Source organism: Mobula birostris, chromosome 10 (genome assembly GCF_030028105.1).
Source record: "Mobula birostris isolate sMobBir1 chromosome 10, sMobBir1.hap1, whole genome shotgun sequence".
In the NCBI taxonomy this organism is placed as follows: Eukaryota; Metazoa; Chordata; class Chondrichthyes; order Myliobatiformes; family Myliobatidae; genus Mobula; species Mobula birostris.
Window position 1 is genome coordinate 54886503 of NC_092379.1, and position 17618 is coordinate 54904120.

The following is a 17618-nucleotide window of genomic DNA, read 5'->3' on the forward strand; positions in this document are numbered from 1 at the left end:
AATTACCCGATGTTGGTAAGTGGTATAAAATGGGGTGGGTGGGGGGGGTGGTTGGGTATAGTAAGGGGTGTAAAGTCCTATCTGTCAACAGTCTTTTTGACCCCTACCATTAAGCAGGAGGTACTGCAGCAAAAACTGTTAGGGTTCTTCCAGGTCATAAGACTACTAAACTCCCTGTCACCACGTATGAATCTCAGCATATGAAGACCATGTATGAAGCACCAGTACCGATTACTTTGTAAACTTGTATCGGAAATGCATCTTATTAAATGTCGTAATATTACTTTGTGTTTCTTGAGTCATATGTACTGTACTGTGCATCTTGATCCGGAGGAACATTGTTTAGTTTGGCAGTATACACATGTATGGTTGAATGACAATAAGCTGAACTTGAAATGAAGGACATGAAAAAAAACAAATAGCTTACAGAAAAATGTGGGGGAATGCCATCGCCCTGAGATCCTGCACAGACTCAATAGGTTGAATGGACTAGGCACAAAGATTTTAAATAGTTTGATTCAGTTACAGGCCAATACTAGGGAGAAGAATGGAGCAGGGGTTGGGGAATGGTGTCTGGCAACTTCTGAAGTCAATAGCTTTGGGATTTGTGATTAATAGTGAAAGAAATTTCTCAATTTGTGTTTACAAACAACCCTACTATTTGGAGACTGTGGAAAATCATGTTTCAAAGTGCAATAATCATCAGCAAATGTGCTAACCTTAATCCACCAAGGGAAATGTGTAGTTACATAGTCAAATACCTGATATTGAACTGATCCCACCCCTTTCCCAATGGCTCAGTTGAACTGTACGTAAATAGCAAGAGGGTGGGTTCAACAGATTGGAGAAGTATGGATAAAGTATAAGAGAAAAGTGTGGATAAAGATAAAGCAAAAGTTTAAAAAAAAGACAGTGGAGTACAGAAAAGTGCAAAAGAGACAAAGATTACTAGATTTTAAAAGCACATTGAGCGTAAGGGCACTTTGTCCCAATGCCCGTAGTATTTAAAACAAGGTCAGTGAACTTGTGTCACAAAATCAGTATAAACAGGAATGATTTATTGGCCATTCCAGGAAGATAGTTGCAGATGGAGAGGATTAGGAATTAACTGTCCAAGGATATCAAGTAGTAAGGAAGGATAGCAGGAAAGTAAGTGAGGTGGGTAGCTCTCTTAATTAAAGATGAGTTCAGGGTGATAGTGAGACAGAGAGTAAGATCAAAGGAGCAAAATGTTGAATCCATTTGGGTAGAAATTAGGAATCGTAAAGGGGAAAAAAACCACTGGTGCGAGTTGTCCATAGACTACAAAATAATAACATTACAGTGGCACAGGCAATAAACAGAGAAATATCTGAGGCATGTAAAAATGGAACAGCAGTTATTGTGGGGGACTTTAACTTGCACATAGATTGGGTGAATCAAGTTGGTCGAGACAGCCTTGGAGGACTTCATAGAATGTATTCATGATAGCCTTCTTGAACAGCATGTTACTACAATGGAACGTGCCATCTTGGATCTGGTCCTGTACAATGAGACAGGTAAAATTAACAATCTTGTAGTTAGGGATCCACTTGGAAACTGATCACAGTATGATTCAGTTTCTCATACAAATACAGAGTGCAATATTTCGATCTAAAACCAGTATATATTATACCTAAACAAAAGAGACTACTACACGATGAGGGAGTTGGATAGGGTAGACTGGGAACACTACCTATATGGTCGAACGATTGAAGAATAGCAGAGGACTTTCAAAGAGATTTTTTACAGTGCCCAACAAAAATATATTCCAGTTAAAAGGACAATAAGAGTGGGGAGAGCCAGCTATGGAGAACAAAGGTTTGAAAGCTTCAAAAAAAAAAACACAACACAAATAAAAAAAAAACAGGTAATGGTAGACATCCAGAAGATTGTAAGGCTTGCAGGAAGGAGCTTAAGAATGAATTAGGAGATCCAGAAGGGGCCATGAGAAGGCCTTGATGGACAGGATTAAGGAAAATTCCAAGGCATTCTACAAGTACGTGAACAGCCAGAGGATAAGACGTGAGAGAATAGGATTAATCAAGTGTGACAGTGGAGAAGTGTGTGTGGAACCGGAGGAGATGGCAGAGGTACTTAATGAATACTTTGCTTCAGTATTCACTATGGAAAAGGATCTTGGCGACTGTAGTGATGACTTACAGCAGACTGAAAAGCTTGAGCATGTAGATATTAAGAAAGAGGATGTGCTGAAGCTTTTGGAAAGCATCAAGTTGGATAGGTCACCGGTACCAGACTGGATGTACCCCAGGCTACTGTGGGAGGTGAGGGAGGAAATTGATGAGTCTCTGGCGATGATCTTTGCATCATCAATGGGGATGGGAGAGGTTCCGGAGGATTGCAGATGTTGTTTCCTTATTCAAGAAAGGGTGTAGAGATAGCCCAGGAAATTATAGACCAATGAGCCTTACTTCAGTGGTTGGTAAGTTTATGGAGAAGATCCTGCAGGGCAGGATTTATAAACATTTGGAAAGGCATAATATGATTAGGAGTAGTCAGCATAGCTTTGTCAAAGGCAGGTTGTGCCTTACAAGCCTGATTGAATTTTTGAGGCTGTGACTAAGTACATTGATGAAGGAAGAGCAGTAGATGTAGTGTATATGGATTTCAGCAAGGCATTTGATAAGGTACCCCATGCAAAGCTTATTGAGAAAGTAAGGGGGCATGGGATCATAAGGGAAATTGCTTTGTGGATCCAGAACTGGCTTGCCCACAGAAGGCAAAGAGTGGTTGTAGACGGTCATATTCTGCATGGAGGTCAGTGACCAGTGGTGTGCCTCAGGGATCTGTTCTGGGTCCTCTACTCTTCGTGATTTTTATAAATGACCTGAATGAGGAAGTGGAGGGATAGGTTAGTAAATTTGCTGATGACACAAAGGTTGGGGTGTTGTGGATAGTGTGGAGGGCTGTCAGAGGTTACAGCGGGACACTGATAGGATGCAAAACTGGGCTGAGAAGTGACAGATGGACAGATGGAGTTCAACTCAGATTAGTGTGAAGTGGTTCATTTTGGTAGGTCAAATATGATGGCAGAATATAGTATTAATGGTCAGACTCTTGGTAGTGTGGAGGATCAGAGGGATCTTGGGGTCTGAGTCCATTGGACACTCAAAGCTGCTGCGCAGGTTGACTCTGTGGTTAAGGTAGCATATGGTCCATTGGTTTTCATCAATCGTGGGATTGAGTTTAGGAGCCGAGAGGTAATGTTGCAGCTATATAGGACCCCAGTCAGACCCCACTTGGAGTACTGTGCTCAGTAGAGGGTAAAGGGGATTGTGGAAACCATAGAAAGGGTACAGAGGAAATTTACAAAGATGTTGCCTGGATTGGGGAGCATGCCTTAAGAGAATAGGTTGAGTGAACTCGGCCTTTTCTCCTTGAAGCGACGGAGAATGAGAGGTGACCTTATAGAGGCACTGATCATATGATTAGTCAGAGGCTTCTTCCCAGGGCCGAAATGGCTAGCACGAGAGGGCGCTGTTTTAAGGTGCTTGGAAGTAGATACAGAGGAGATGTCAAGAGTAAGTGTGTGGAATGGGCTGCCGGCGATGGTGGTGGAGGCGGTTATGATAGGGTCTTTTAAGAGACTCCTGGATAGGTACATGGAGCTTAGAAAAATAGAGGGCTATGGGTAGCCCTAGGTAATTTCTAAGGTAAAGACATGTTCCGCACAGCTTTGCGGGCCAAAGAGCCTGTATTGTGCTGTAGGTTTTCTATGTTTCTATGAAATAAAGGAAGGCATCAAACTAAAAGCTCATGTGTACAAAGTCACCAAGTGTAGTGGGAAATTGGAAGATTAGGAAAAAACTAAAAAGCAACAAAGAACCATTAAGTGAGCAATAAAGAAAGGGAAGATAGATTGTGAAAATAAACTAGCACAAAATAGTAAAAATTATTATAATTATATAAAGCAGAAAAGGGTGGTTAAAGTAAACAAGTCCCTTGGAGGACGAGACGGGAGAATTGATATTGGGTAATGAGGAAATGGCCCAGGCTTTGAATGACTATTTTGTGTCAATCTTCACAGTGGAGGACACGTCTAACATGCCAAAGAGATGGTTTGAACGCGATGGGAGGTGAGGACCTCGATAAAATAGCTATCAGTAAAGAGGAAGTGTTGAGCAAACTTGTGGGCCTAAAGACAGACAAGTCCCCTGGTCCTGATGGAATGCATCCCAGGGTACTGAAAAAAAATGGCAGAGGTTATAGTACAGGCTTTGGTGATAAATTTACCAAAATTCTCTGGACTCTGGGCAGGTCCCAGCGGATTGGAAGAAGGCAAATATCACGCCACTGTTCAAAATAAAAGATGCGAGCATAAGGCAGGTAACTGTAGGCCACATAGTTTAATACCTGTAGTTGGGAAAATGCTTGAAGCCATCATTAAAGAAATAGCGAGGCATCTGGAAAGAAATGGATCCATCAGGCAGACGCAGCATGGATTCAGCAAAGGCAGGTCCTGTTTGACAAACTTACTGGAGTCCTTTGAGGATATAATGAGTGCAGTGGATAGAGGAGAACAGATGGATGTTATTTATTTGGATTTCCAGAAGACATTTGATAAGTTGCCACACAAGATAAGGATGGTGATGTGTGAGCATGGAGAGGATTGGTTAACCAACAGAAAGCAGAGTTGGGATACATGGGTGTTACCCTGGTTGGCAATCAGCGGTGAGCGGTGTGCCACAGGGATTGGTGCTGGGCCTGCAACTGTTCATGATATACATTAATAATCTGGAACAGGACACCGAGTGTAGGGTATCTAAGTTTGCTGATGATACTAAATTGAGTGGAAAAGCAAATTGTGCAGAGGATACGTAGAGTCTGCAGAGAGATATAGATAGATTAAGTGAGTGGGCAAGGGTCTGGAAGATGGGGTACAATGCTGGTAAATGCAAGATCATCCACTTTGGAAGGAAAATAGAAGAAAAGATTATTATTTAAATTGTAAAAGATTGCAGCAATCTTAAAGGATTAAAAGCTGTGTAGAGGGACCTGGGAGTGCTTGTGCATGAATCATAAAAGATTGGTTTGCAGGTGTAGCAGGCTATCAAGGCAAATGGAATGTTGGCCTTCATTACTAGAGGGATTGAATTTAAGAGCAGGGAGGTTATGCTGCAATTGACAGGGTACTGGTGAGGCAGCACCTGGAGTACTGTGTGCATTACTGGTCTCCTCGAGGAAGAATGTACTGGCTTTGGAGGCAGTGGAGAAGAGATTCACCGGGTTGTTTCCAGAGATGAGGAGGGTTAGTCTACGAGGACAGATAGTCACTTGGGACTGTACCCGCTGGAATTCAGAAGAATGAGAGGTGATCTTATAGAAACAAAATTATGAAAGGGACAGATAAGATAGAGGCAGGAAAGCTGTTTCCACTGGTAGGTGAGACTATAACCGGGGACATAGCCTCAAGATTCAGGGGAGTAAATTTAGGACAGAGATGAGGAGGAACTGCTTTTCCCAAAGACTGGTGAATCCGTGGAATTCTCTGTCCAATGAAGCAGTGGAGGCTACCTCAAAAAATGTATTAAAAACAAGGTTGGATAGATTTTTGCATAGTAGAGGAATTAAGGGTTATAGGGAAAAGGCAGGTAGGTGGAGATGAGTCCATGGTCAGATCAGCCATGATCTTATTGAATGGCGGAGCAGGCTCAACGGACTAGATGGCCTACTCCTGCTCCGATTATGCTCTTATATTATTAATGCACTCTCCATTCATAGTTTGTGGTGTAAATGGGGCTCAGGTGAGCCAGCATTAAAAAACTTTACAATTCAAAACAGAATTGATCCTCTGATCTTGATTTTGATCATTCCAAACCCAGGCTGCTGGAAAGTGGACATATTGCAGGCTTGGCTCCAAAAACACACAAACCACTAACTATCCAGATGGGTGCTGGTTGGGAGAGATGTGTACCATGGGTGCACAAGAGCTATGACTCCCAACAACATTTAAACATCCATCAGAAATGTGCACCCAAGCTATTTGTCCAACAATGTTACTAATTCTAAGGGTTACGACATTTACATAAATTAGAGGCAGCAAAATTCCACACTTCAGGAAACGCGAGACCATTCTACAAGTAGATTCAGTCGCACTGAAGATGGCGAGGATGGATGAAGAGTGTCCATTGCTGTCAGGTCTACACTGAATTTTGCCTCTTGCTGAAAATAGTGTGTCAAAGCACTGAAGCAATTTATAGTCCTGGTTGTGACTGCTGGCTCTACTGATTAAATAGTTCAGACACTCACCTGGAATATACAAGTCCGGAGCGTTTACCTCAACCCGGGGAGCCACAGGGGCGTCTTGTTGATATTGCACCTCCCAGTTCTGTCAACAAAAAGGGTGAAGAGCTGCATAACTTTGCTCTTTGATCATTCTTTTTCTAAAACCAACCTTTCTCTCCTCCTGTAACTGTCCATCTCCATGTTACTACAGAATGTTGTCACCTCTAGCACATCTTCCTCAGCTTCTTCTGAATCAGAATCAGGTTTAATACCACTGCCATATGTTGTGAAATTTGTTGTTTTGCGGTAGCATTACAGTGCAATACATAGCAGAGTATCAATTAAAACATAATACATTAAAAAACTAAATTAAACAAGTTGGCAAAAAGAGAGCAAAAAAGTACTGAGAAGGTGTTTATGGGTTGGTTCATTGTTCTGAAATCTGATGGTGGAGCTATTTCTAAAGCATTGGGTGTGCATCTTCAAGCTTCTGTGTCTCCTCCTTGATGGTAGCAATGAGAAAGGAGCACATCATGGGTGATAGAGGTCCTTAACGATGGATGCCTTTCCAAGATGCTCTCAATGATGGGGAGGCTAGTGCCCGTGACGGAGCTGGCTGAGTTTACACCTTTCTGCTTCACACATCACCTGGACCCTCTTCATCATTATGTTCCTACCTCCTTTCAAAGTTCAAATTAAATTTATTGTCAAAGCATACATCATCATGTGTAACCCTGAGGTTCATTTTCTTGCGGGCATACACAACAAATATAAGCAACACAATAAAAATAAATAAAAGACCATATACAACGAGATGAACAAACAACCAATGTGCAAAAGACAACAAAATGTGCACAAAAAGTATCAAGAACATGAGTCCTTTGTGGGAACAGTTCTCTGATGGGTGACTGAAGTCATCCTTTGCTTCAAAAGCCTGATAGTTGAGGGGTAATAACAGCTCACGAACCTGGTGGTGTGGGTCCTAAGGCTCCTGTACTTTCTTCCTGACAGAAGTTGTGAGAAGAGTATGGTGGTGATCCTTGAAGATGGATGTTGCTTTCTTGCAAGAGTGCTCCATGTAGATGTGCTCAATTGTGGGGAGGGCTTTCAGTGAAAAGCTACCCTTGCTTCAGCCTGCACTGTATCATATATAACATCCTCAAGATGAACAGCACGATAATATAGTGGTTAGTGTAACACTATTACAACACCAGCAACCCGGGCTCCATTCCCACTGCTACCTGCAAGGACCACGTGGGATTCCCCTCACATTCTAAAGTCAGAGGCATAATGGGATATTTGGTCATGTGGGCACAATTGGGCTCATTTAGCTAGAAGTACCCGTTACTGTGAATCAGGCCACTCAGCTCAGAGTCATCTCCACCATTCCGTCATGGCTGACTTATTATCCTTCTCAACCTCATTCTCCTGCCTTCTCCTTGGAACCCTTGAAGCCTTTACTAATTCAGAACCTATCAACCCCCACTTTAAAACTACTCAATGATTTTGCTTCTGCACCCACTTGTGGCACTAAATTCTGCAGATTCACCACCCTCTAGCTAAAGAAATTCTTCTTCAGACAGACAGTATCCTCTTGACAGTAAAGAGAACAAATATCAAATAAAGGTTTTAATTATACAAGTATCACAGTATTATCTGTGGAACCAAGACTGACAACACTGCTTGTCTGCATTTCAATTCCATTACTGATAACCAATATTGCAAACAGAAGTACTGTGTTAGGATTCATGTGAAGTAGCATCACCTTCAGAAACAATCTTACATTGCATGTTAACAGAAGCAAAACAATTCTGGATGCCACAGTAGCGCAGTGGTTATTGCCACTACCACAGCTTGGGCAGAGTTCAGAGTTCAATTCCGACATCACCTGTGTCTCCACATGCTCAGAGCGTTCCGGATTCCTCCGCCAGCCCAAAGATGCACTGGTTATTGTAAACTCTCTGGTGATTAGGCAAGAGCTAAATCAGGGGTCCAAAGGCCTATTCTGCACTGCATTTCTAAATAAACTTCAGAAAGGCAATGTGGTACAAGAAACCACATTAAATGCATAAACTGAGACAGATCAGTAGGCATTGCTTCAGGGATGATTCTAAACGAGATGACACAAAGGCTGCTTTGTTACATCCCAAAGGAACTCAAAATTCCTGAAGACTCAGTGAGTTTTAAGATCAAGATACACTTATCCACAAAAGAATCCTCTGCAACTTTAAGACCAGTAAAGAGTCGCATCCCTTACCTGGTGCATGTACGGAAAGATGAGGAGACCCAGTTTCTTTCCAACGTAAACAGTATCCACAGCAAAGTAATACTTCAATCTGCTCACTGGAATAAATCGATCAATCTGCAGACATAAAGGTACAGAGACAATGCATCATCATGGTTAAGAAGTATTAGTTTAAGAATGACCAATCACAAGCTAAAAATGTTTGCATGACCTGAAGATATCTGGGTCAGGCGCACACCTTATTTGGCAGAGGGTGGTGAATCTAAAATTCTTGTGACGGCTGGATTACTAATCCTGGAATTTCCTTCAGGGGCTTTAGTTTCCCCCCACAGTCCAAAGACGTATCGGTTGGTAGGTGAATGGGTCATCGTTAATTGCTCCGTGATTAGGTGAGCTTTAAAATTGGGGGTTACTGGGCAGCACGGCTCAAAGGAGCAGAAGGGCCTGTTCTACACAGTACCTCTAAGTAAATAAACAACACCTATTGGTGTTGAGATATACTGATAGGCAGTGCAGGTCAACAGCTGTTTCCATGTGCTGAACACTCGTGGTTTAGGAATGAATGAAATGGTAAGGAGGAAGATTCTGTGCACTGAGTGAAGAATTTGCCTGGCTTTACCAAAGCCTCTTACATTTTTATCCATAATGTCCTTCCCCTGACTGGCCAAACTGCTCCCGTAAGCCATCGCCAGGTCAGACACCATGGGGTCACTGAGGATACTGGGTCTTGTCAGGCCGAAGCTCGGAGAGGGCCCCTCGTATCCAGATTCAAACGGCGGAACATCCATATTTCCACTGGTGTCTTCAAAGAGGTGACTGGGCTGCCCTGGGACCCTCGCTCTCACCTTGGTAGCTGGAAAAAAGAGGGACAGAATAAGCTGGCTAACAGAACAACACCAACTCAACCCAATTCCTCAGAGAAGTTCTAGTTCAGGTTCTCATTTATTTATTACACGCATATGGAAACATACAGTGAAATGCCCTAGTGTAAAAATATCACAACCCCCACTCCTCCCCCCAACCACCACCAATTGATTTCACAGCAACCAGGGAACACACTTGATCAAGTATACACAAGTCAGCAGTGGAAGAGATTGCACGTGGAAGAGTAGTGTACGTGCTGGCAAATCATAAACAGGAGATTCTGCAAATGCTCAAATCTTGTGCAACACACGAAATGCTGGAGGAACTCAGCACATCAAGCAGCTGAAGGATCTCCACCCAAATATGTCAACTTTTTATTACCCTCCACTGAAGCTGCCTGACTTGCTCATTGTGTGTGTTGTTCACCATAAGCATTGGATTTCTTTCATTAGGCAAGTCTAAACCTGGTTCTGGCAGGTTAATATCTGGGTTTATGAAAAACTGCTTCCCATAGAAAGAGTAATGGATGACTAGAAACCGGTATGAACCCACTGAGAAGGATGCAGAGAATTACCGAGGACATTCACTTTTATTTTACTTAGATACAGCCCTTCTGGCTCTTTGAGCACCACCAGCAACCCCACTTTAAACTAGCCTAATCACGGGACAATTACAATGACCCATTAACCGGTATGCCTCTGGACTGAGAGGAATCCAGAGCACCCAGGGAAAAATCAACGCATTCCATGGGTACAGACTACTTTCAGAGCACGCCAGGATTGAACTCCAAACTCTGGCGTCATGCTGACTGCTACGCACCACTTGCAACATGATAATACAAAAGCAGGCAGGCATGTTGTAAATACTCAGATGGGACAAATATTTCACAATGCTGCAAGATTTGACAATCTTGATGCAGATCACTTGGGCAGGGCTACAAAATAATGATTTCTTGGGCCTTTGAGAGGCAACAGCTCCAGTAAATATCAAGGTACAATTATGTTAAGCCGATTATAATCAGTAACAGATGGAATGCATAACCATCTTGGCAGACTGTTTCCTGTGTTTTTTCTTAAGATTTCCAAGCTGCTCCACAAGGCTGATATGAAACTCATTTCAGAAAGCTCCACTCTTATCTTCTCCAACACTTTATCACATTGAAGCATGCAAAAGCACACCATAAACACAAAATCTAGAAATCCAGAGTAACACACAATGCTGGAACAACTCAGCAGGTAAGGCAGCATCTATGGACAGGAATTAAGAGTCGATGTTTCAGGACAGGACTCTTCTGTTAAATCTTTATTGCTTTCCACAGATGCTGCCTGACCTGCTGAGTTCCTCCAGGATTTTGTGTTGTCTAGCCCATATTCCTTCTCCACTGCTAACTTCTGTAAAGGATGAGACACTGTACTTTCAGGGGCTGTATTAACATAAAAGGGTAGCTAATCAATGGAAATAGATCCTAAACCAATGTGTGGGACTGTGAAAGGGAACTAGCCTCATACAAACTATAAACTCTTCACAGCCTCTAATATCCTTGCAAGTTATTTAAGATTTCTCATAAGTACTTTATAAATGGCAACATTTAGGCCGAAAAGCAGAACTATTTTCTCATTGGGCTAGATCTCCGAGGGAGTATACAGTATCAATGACACACTCATGCTAACAGCAAGATCATGTCTTGGGCTTACTTGGTTAAAGAAACTCTGAAGCTTTTGAAAATCCTTCTTCCATTGTCTGGAAGCATAAGAAACACCAATCTAGGAAATCATAAAGACGATGGAAAATGCTTCAAAAATGCAGCAAGGTAAACATGGGATGCAACTTGGAGCAAAACAAGACCACATGAGTTTGACACACTGGCCGCTAAGCTTTACAAAAACCTTTGTTGCTTCCTGACTGAATTGACACAATGACTTGTCAATGTCGCACAGCACAAAGTAGGCTGCAGTTCACTGAAGGCACAACCATTTAATACTCTTGCAGAAGTTGCAGCAAGGCAAGTGTGTTAAAATAATGTCATAGTCATACTTTATTGATCCTGGGGGAAATTGGTTTTTGCTACAGTTGCACCATAAATAATTAAATAGTAATAAAACCATAAATAATTAAATAGTAATATGTAAATTATGCCAGGAAATAAGTCCAGGACCAACCTATTGGCTCAGGGTGTCTGACCGTCCAAGGGAGGAGTTGATGGCCACAGGCAGGAATGACTTCCTATGACGCTCTGTGTTGCATCTTGGTGGAATGAGCCTCTGGCTGAATGTACTCCTGTGCCCACCCAGTACATTATGTAGTGGATGGGAGACATTGTCCAAGATGGCATGCAACTTGGACAGCACCCTCTTTTCAGACACCACCATCAGAGTCCAGTTCCATCCCCACAACATCACTGGCCTTACGAATGAGTTTGTTGATTCTGTTGGTGTCTGCTACCCTCAGCCTGCTGCCCCAGCACACAACAGCAAACATGATCGCACTGGCCACCACAGACTCGTAGAACATCCTCAGCATCGTCCGACAGATGTTAAAGGACCTCAGTCTCCTCAGGAACTAGAGACGGCTCTGACCCTTCTTGTAGACAGCCTCAGTGTTCTTAGACCAGTCCAGTTTATTGTCAATTCATATCCCCAGGTATTTGTAATCCTCCGCCATGTCCACACTGACCCCCTGGATGGAAACAGGGGTCACCGGTACCTCAGCTCTCCTCAGGTCTACCACCAGCTCCTTAGTCTTTATCACATTAAACTGCAGGTAATTCTGCTCACACCATGTGACAAAGTTTCTTACCGTAGACCTGTACTCAGCCTCATCTCCCTTGCTGATGCATCCAACTATGCTGAGTCACCAGAAAACTTCTGAAGATGACAAGACTCTGTGCAGTAGTTGAAGTCTGAGGTGTAAATGGTGAAGAGAAAGGGAGACAAGATAGTCCCCTGTGGAGCCCCAGTGCTGCTGATCACTCTGTCGGACACACAGTGTTGCATGCACACATACTGTGGTCTGCCAGTCAGATAATCAAGAATCCATGATACCAGGAAAGCATCCACCTGCATCGCTGTCAGCTTCTCCCCCAGCAGAGCAGGGCGGATGGTGGTGAACGCACTGGAGAAGTCAAAAAACACGACCCTCACAGTGCTCGCTGGCTTGTCCAGGCGGGCATAGACAGGGTTCAACAGGTAGACGATGGCATCCTCAACTCCTAGTCGGGGCTGGTAGGCGATCTGGAGGGGATCTAAGTGTAGCCTGACCATAGACCAGAGCAGCTCCAGAACAAGTCTCTCCAGGGTCTTCATGATGTGGGAGGTCAATGCCACCGGTCTGTAGTCATTGAGGCCACTGGGGCGCGGCACCTTCGGCACAGGCAAAGATAGTTTACACAGGCAAATGTCCAGGCTAAGATAGTTTACAGATAGCATGCTGTCACCCTTTGAAGAAAGATCCTTGAACAGCATAGCTTCCCTTTGCACAACAGGGGACCAGAGCCATTTGGTATAGCAAGCATGCAAAGGAAGGATTATAGGATGTGTGACGAGAATACACATAAATTAAGATGTTTGCTGGCCTGGGTTAGCATCAGTGGCATCAGCAGTTGGTCTGCCACCTGTCCTCAGGGGAAGGAGAGATAAGGAACAATGAAGCAGCATCTGGAGATGTTAATGAAGGGACGGGAGAGAGAGCTGTCTAGAGCGGCTCCCCCTTTGAACCCTGAACTGTTTGAAGTGATGGACAGGCGATCTGGAGATGTGTAATGAAGGGACGGGAGAGAGAGCTGTCTAGAGCGGCTCCCCCTTTGAACCCTGAACTGTTTGAAGTGATGGACAGGCGATACCCCAGCAGGGGGATAAAAAGGGACAGGTTCGCTAAGGCAGGACACACACACGACACCCGAGGTAACGAGACCCTGGAAGCGGTGCGCCTCTCACGAGTCGGTGGGAAGTACCGGACAACGCACAGGGTGGAAAGGTATGATCAGCGGGAACCCGGTGTGTGTCCACCCTCGCTTGGGTGCCGGGTTCACTGCAGAGGATCGACCGCATCTGGAGGAGGGGTCACAGTCGGTGACCTCAGGTGACATCACAAAGGACTCGCCCGAAAGCTGCTTGTGAGCAATATCGCCGGTCTGTGAGTGGAAGCCGTGTCTGAATGATCAGTCGTTCTCTCTCTCTCTCTCCCCCACGTTGTCCATCGCCATGGCAACGATTACTGCGAACTGGACTAAATTGAACTGGACTTTTGTGTCACTTTGAAATTGGTCATTTACCCCTAGACAACGATAGAGCTTGATTAATGCTGTTATCTTAATTCTGTGTACATGTTTATCATTGCTGAACTGTTGCATTTATTATCCTTTTGATTAGAGTACTGTGTTGCTTGTTTCTTTAATAAAACTTTCTTAGTTCTAGTAATCCAGACTCCAACTGAGTGATCCATTTCTGCTGGTTTGGCAACCCAGTTACGGGGTACATAACAGATGATAGCTACTTTACTAATTCTTAATTATTATTGGCCTTTAATGTGGAGATTCTATAGGCTATTAATATCACTATATTCAGTGTGATTGGTGATTGATTAGGCAAATAAGGAATTTGAACATTCCCAAAGTTACCTATTGTGAACAGCCTTGATAGAGTGGATGTGGAGAAGGACGTTTCCTATAGTGGGAGAATCCTAGACCAGAGGACACAGCCTTCTAGAGGTTGTGAGGAGCATCCTTTCAGAACAGATGAGGAATTTCTTAGCCAGAGTGGTGAATCCATGGAATTCTTTGCCTCAACCAGCTTTGAAGGCCAAATTTTTATGCATATTTAAGGCAAAGGTTGATAGATTCTTGATTGGTCAGGGCATGAAGCGATACGGGGAGAAGGCAGGGGATTGGGGTTGAGAGGAAAATTAGATAAGCCATGATGAAATAGCAGAGAAGACTCAAAGGGCCAAATGGCCTAATTTTGTTCCTATAGCTTATGGTCTTATTGGTTAATATTTGTACACAACTAGTCTATTTATAAAAAGGGCATTTCATTGTTCAGACTTCGAAAGAGTATTGGGACGGGGGTCACACTGTTCTTGTGCACAAAATAAAGTGTAATTGAAGAAAGAGTGAGAGTTTTCAGATCCAGTTAATCAGTGACAACAATCTTGTTTGATTTGCCCTATTGATTCTCCCTGTAAAGTTAACAAATGTAACAACACATACCAATGATATTAAATCTGAATCCGATAGTCATCAGCTCCCTCTAGATTCCACCATTCCGATGCACATTAAGGGGACAATTTAGAGAAGCCAGTTAACCTGCTTACCTCTACATCTTTGCAATGCAAGGAAACTGGAGCACCCAGGGAAACCCACACAAAGGGAGATTGTGCAAACAGGGCTACAATTTGGTCTTGAACCCAAGCCACTGGAATTACAAGGTAGTGGCTCTACTGGCTCTGCACTCTGCTTACAAATTTTAATACTGGCTGGGGAAGTACAATTTCTATTAGCATTCCTTTAATTAAAAGACTTGTATTTATATTGTTCCTTCCCTAAATGAATGCTCCAAGGATAGCAAAACTCCAATCTAAAACCCTTAGATTTTGAAGATGCGTCAGATTTTCTAGACTATTATACATATCAATATTAGGTCCTCATCTATTCATTCTTTTTTTTAAAGCTATTACACCGCATTAGGATAACCCAGTAGGTTTGACTGAGCACAGGAGAGAGGGACCCAGTTAGTTTAAAGAGCACACCACCTGGTAATTCAGATACTGAACCAAGGGGATCACTGTACTGTACAGCTAATCTTTTTAAACATAGATCATGAAATATCACAAAATAATTTGTCCAATAAACTCCTACAACATTGTGTATAGCAAGAAGGTGTTAATGATAAAATAGTTAGATCAAAGATATAGTAACCAGATTCCAAGTAGATGTGGAGCTCTGTGCACCCCCAATCAGCAGATAATTCTGCTGAGTGTTAGCCTGCTCTCTGGGGTGAGAATTGAAATTACCAACTCAAATTCCAAGGCAAGTGTTGCAAGGAATTAGGTCCATTAGTTTCCCCAACCCAAAGGATAAATCTCCAGTTTCACCCAAAGCCCCCACTTTCCCCTCAAGCTGCAAGGTCTTTGTGATAGCAACAGCATGATGGGAGAAGTTTGTTAGGGAGCAGCGTCCACTTCCCAGAGGAAGAGTTCATGTCTGGAATTTCCCTAAAGCCATGTTCATTTCAACCACATCAACACCTAAACTCCTTTGATCCTCTGACCCTGACCAATTCCCTTTCCAGACCCCATCCAATCACCACACTCACCCACCCCCAGACTCTGACCACCCAAATCTCTCACCTCACTGCAAATCCTGCTGCCCACACCCTTCTCTCCCCACACTCACACACTTGACAGACCCCCATCAAGCCACTCCCTTTTCCTGTCTCCCCAGACCCCGTCCACCCACCCTCTTTCTCCCTCTGCCCCAGACCCCATCCACCCACCCCCTTTCCCTCTACCCCCAGACCCCATCCACCCACCCCCTTTCCCTCTACCCCCAGACCCCATCCCCCCACCCCCAGACCCCATCCACCTACTCCCTTCCCCCCCCCACCCCAGACCCCATCTGCCCACCCTTCCTCCCCACGCCATCCGCCCACCCCCTCACCCCGTCCCCCACACCCCGTCCGCCCACCCCCTCCCCCCCACCCCCATCCGCCCACCCCCTCCCCCCCACCCCCATCCGCCCACCGCCTCCCCCCCACCCCCATCCACCCACCCCCACCACCCCTGGACCCCGTCCGCCCACCCCCTTTCCCCCATCACCCCGTCCGCCCACCCCCTCACCCCGTCCCCCCACCCCCTCCCCCCCACCCCCATCCACCCACCCCCACCACCCCTGGACCCCGTCCGCCCACCCCCTTTCCCCCATCACCCCGTCCGCCCACCCCTCACCCTAGACCCCATTCACTCATCCGCACCATTTTCTCACTCCCTCCCCAATCTTATCTCACCACCGCCGGGAAACAGGGTAACGAGATTAATCATTTTCCTCTGGGGGGGTCACTATTTCACACCGGTGGACGAAGGAGATGGGTCTAGGATATCTAAGCCCCTCGGGCCTGGGGTCTCCGATTCCCTCCGCCCCGCGGTGGGGACTACGGAAGGGTCCCCGAAGAGGAAGCCAGCTGCTCTTTCCTTTCCGGTGGCCATTTGCGAACTGGGAACATATGGCCACTCATTTGTGGCGTCGCGTGGCCAACATATTTAAAAGTGGGCCACGTACGTAACTTACACTGCCTGAAGCCTGCAGGGCCACTGCGGTCCATGTCGGGAACCGGCGACCGATCTCCACGCACCCAACCCAAACCGGCAGAAAACCAGCAACTCCTGCGCAGAACGGCCGCAAGGCATATGATCGACACCCCCATCCACCAATCAGAAAACTAACTTGGTCACGTAGCGTATCGACTGCGGCTCGAAAACCCGCCCCACAACTGGTTTATTTCATGCCAATGATTGGACGGATATTGAGACACGTGTCTTCTTTTTATTAATTGCCGACCTAATTTAGAAGCAATTAAAGTCCTAGAGCAGATCGCCAACCGATTGGGAACAGGTCAGTGGACAGGCTCCTTTAAAGAGGAAAAGTTTTCCACTTTAATAAATAAATCTCTGGGTTGTATATAGTGACATATACGTATTTTTATAATAAATTGACTTTGAACTTTAATGGTAAGTTTCGTGAAATGTAAGTGGAATCTGATTGAGGGAGAAAAGAATAAATGGGCAAAACTAGCTTAAAAGAATGTCTTTTAAGAATATTCCTCTTCACAGCAATCAAAGTGACATATACATATTTTTTGTTAATAGCTATATGAATTTCTGCTCTGGGTTCTGCCACTTGGGAGAAAAGTTGTGGGCAACTTTGCGACGGCTGTTAGACGGACCAACCCAGCCATCTCAATCTCCACAATAGCAGTAATGATCCTGAAAATTAAAGGGTTAATGTATGAGGAGCCTTTGATGGATCTGGTCTTGTACTCACAGGAGTTAGAAGAATGGGGGTGGGGGGAAGAATTGCATTGAAACCTCTTAAACGTTGAAAGGCTCAGGTAGATTGGTCATGGAGAGGATGCTTCCTATAGCAAGGGAGTCTTGGATCAGAGGGCTCAGCCTCAAAATAGAAGGACTTCCTTTTAGAACAGAGATGAGGAGGAATTTCTCTATCCAGATGGCAATGAAGAATGAAGCCGAGAGG

General features: G+C 44.5%; 1 protein-coding gene across 1 annotated transcript; it reads right to left on the reverse strand.

Moving 5' to 3' along the window:
* Positions 1–6: 6 nt before the first annotated feature.
* LOC140204050 (protein YIF1B-like) lies at positions 7–16787 on the reverse strand. The gene is made up of 5 exons (XM_072270301.1): positions 16653–16787; positions 9142–9362; positions 8522–8626; positions 6289–6367; positions 7–1522 (listed from the first exon to the last, which is right to left on the reverse strand). The coding sequence occupies exons 1-5, from the start codon at positions 16684–16686 to the stop codon at positions 1491–1493; spliced, it is 471 nt and encodes a 156-aa protein (XP_072126402.1). The 5' UTR covers positions 16687–16787; the 3' UTR covers positions 7–1490.
* Between the last annotated feature and the right edge of the window lie 831 nt (positions 16788–17618).

What these genes read in the sequence shown, in the direction of transcription:
- LOC140204050 (XM_072270301.1), bottom strand. Translation starts at nt 16,686, where the DNA reads ATGGACCGCAGTGGCCCTGCAGGCTTCAGGCAGT. An exon ending in AGGACATTATGGATAAAAAT is followed by an intron (nt 8,627 to 9,141) that starts GTAAGAGGCTTT and finishes TTATGTCTGCAG; the next exon opens with ATTGATCGATTTATTCCAGT. An exon ending in TCCGGACTTGTATATTCCAG is followed by an intron (nt 1,523 to 6,288) that starts GTGAGTGTCTGA and finishes CTCATTGTACAG; the next exon opens with GACCAGATCCAAGATGGCAC.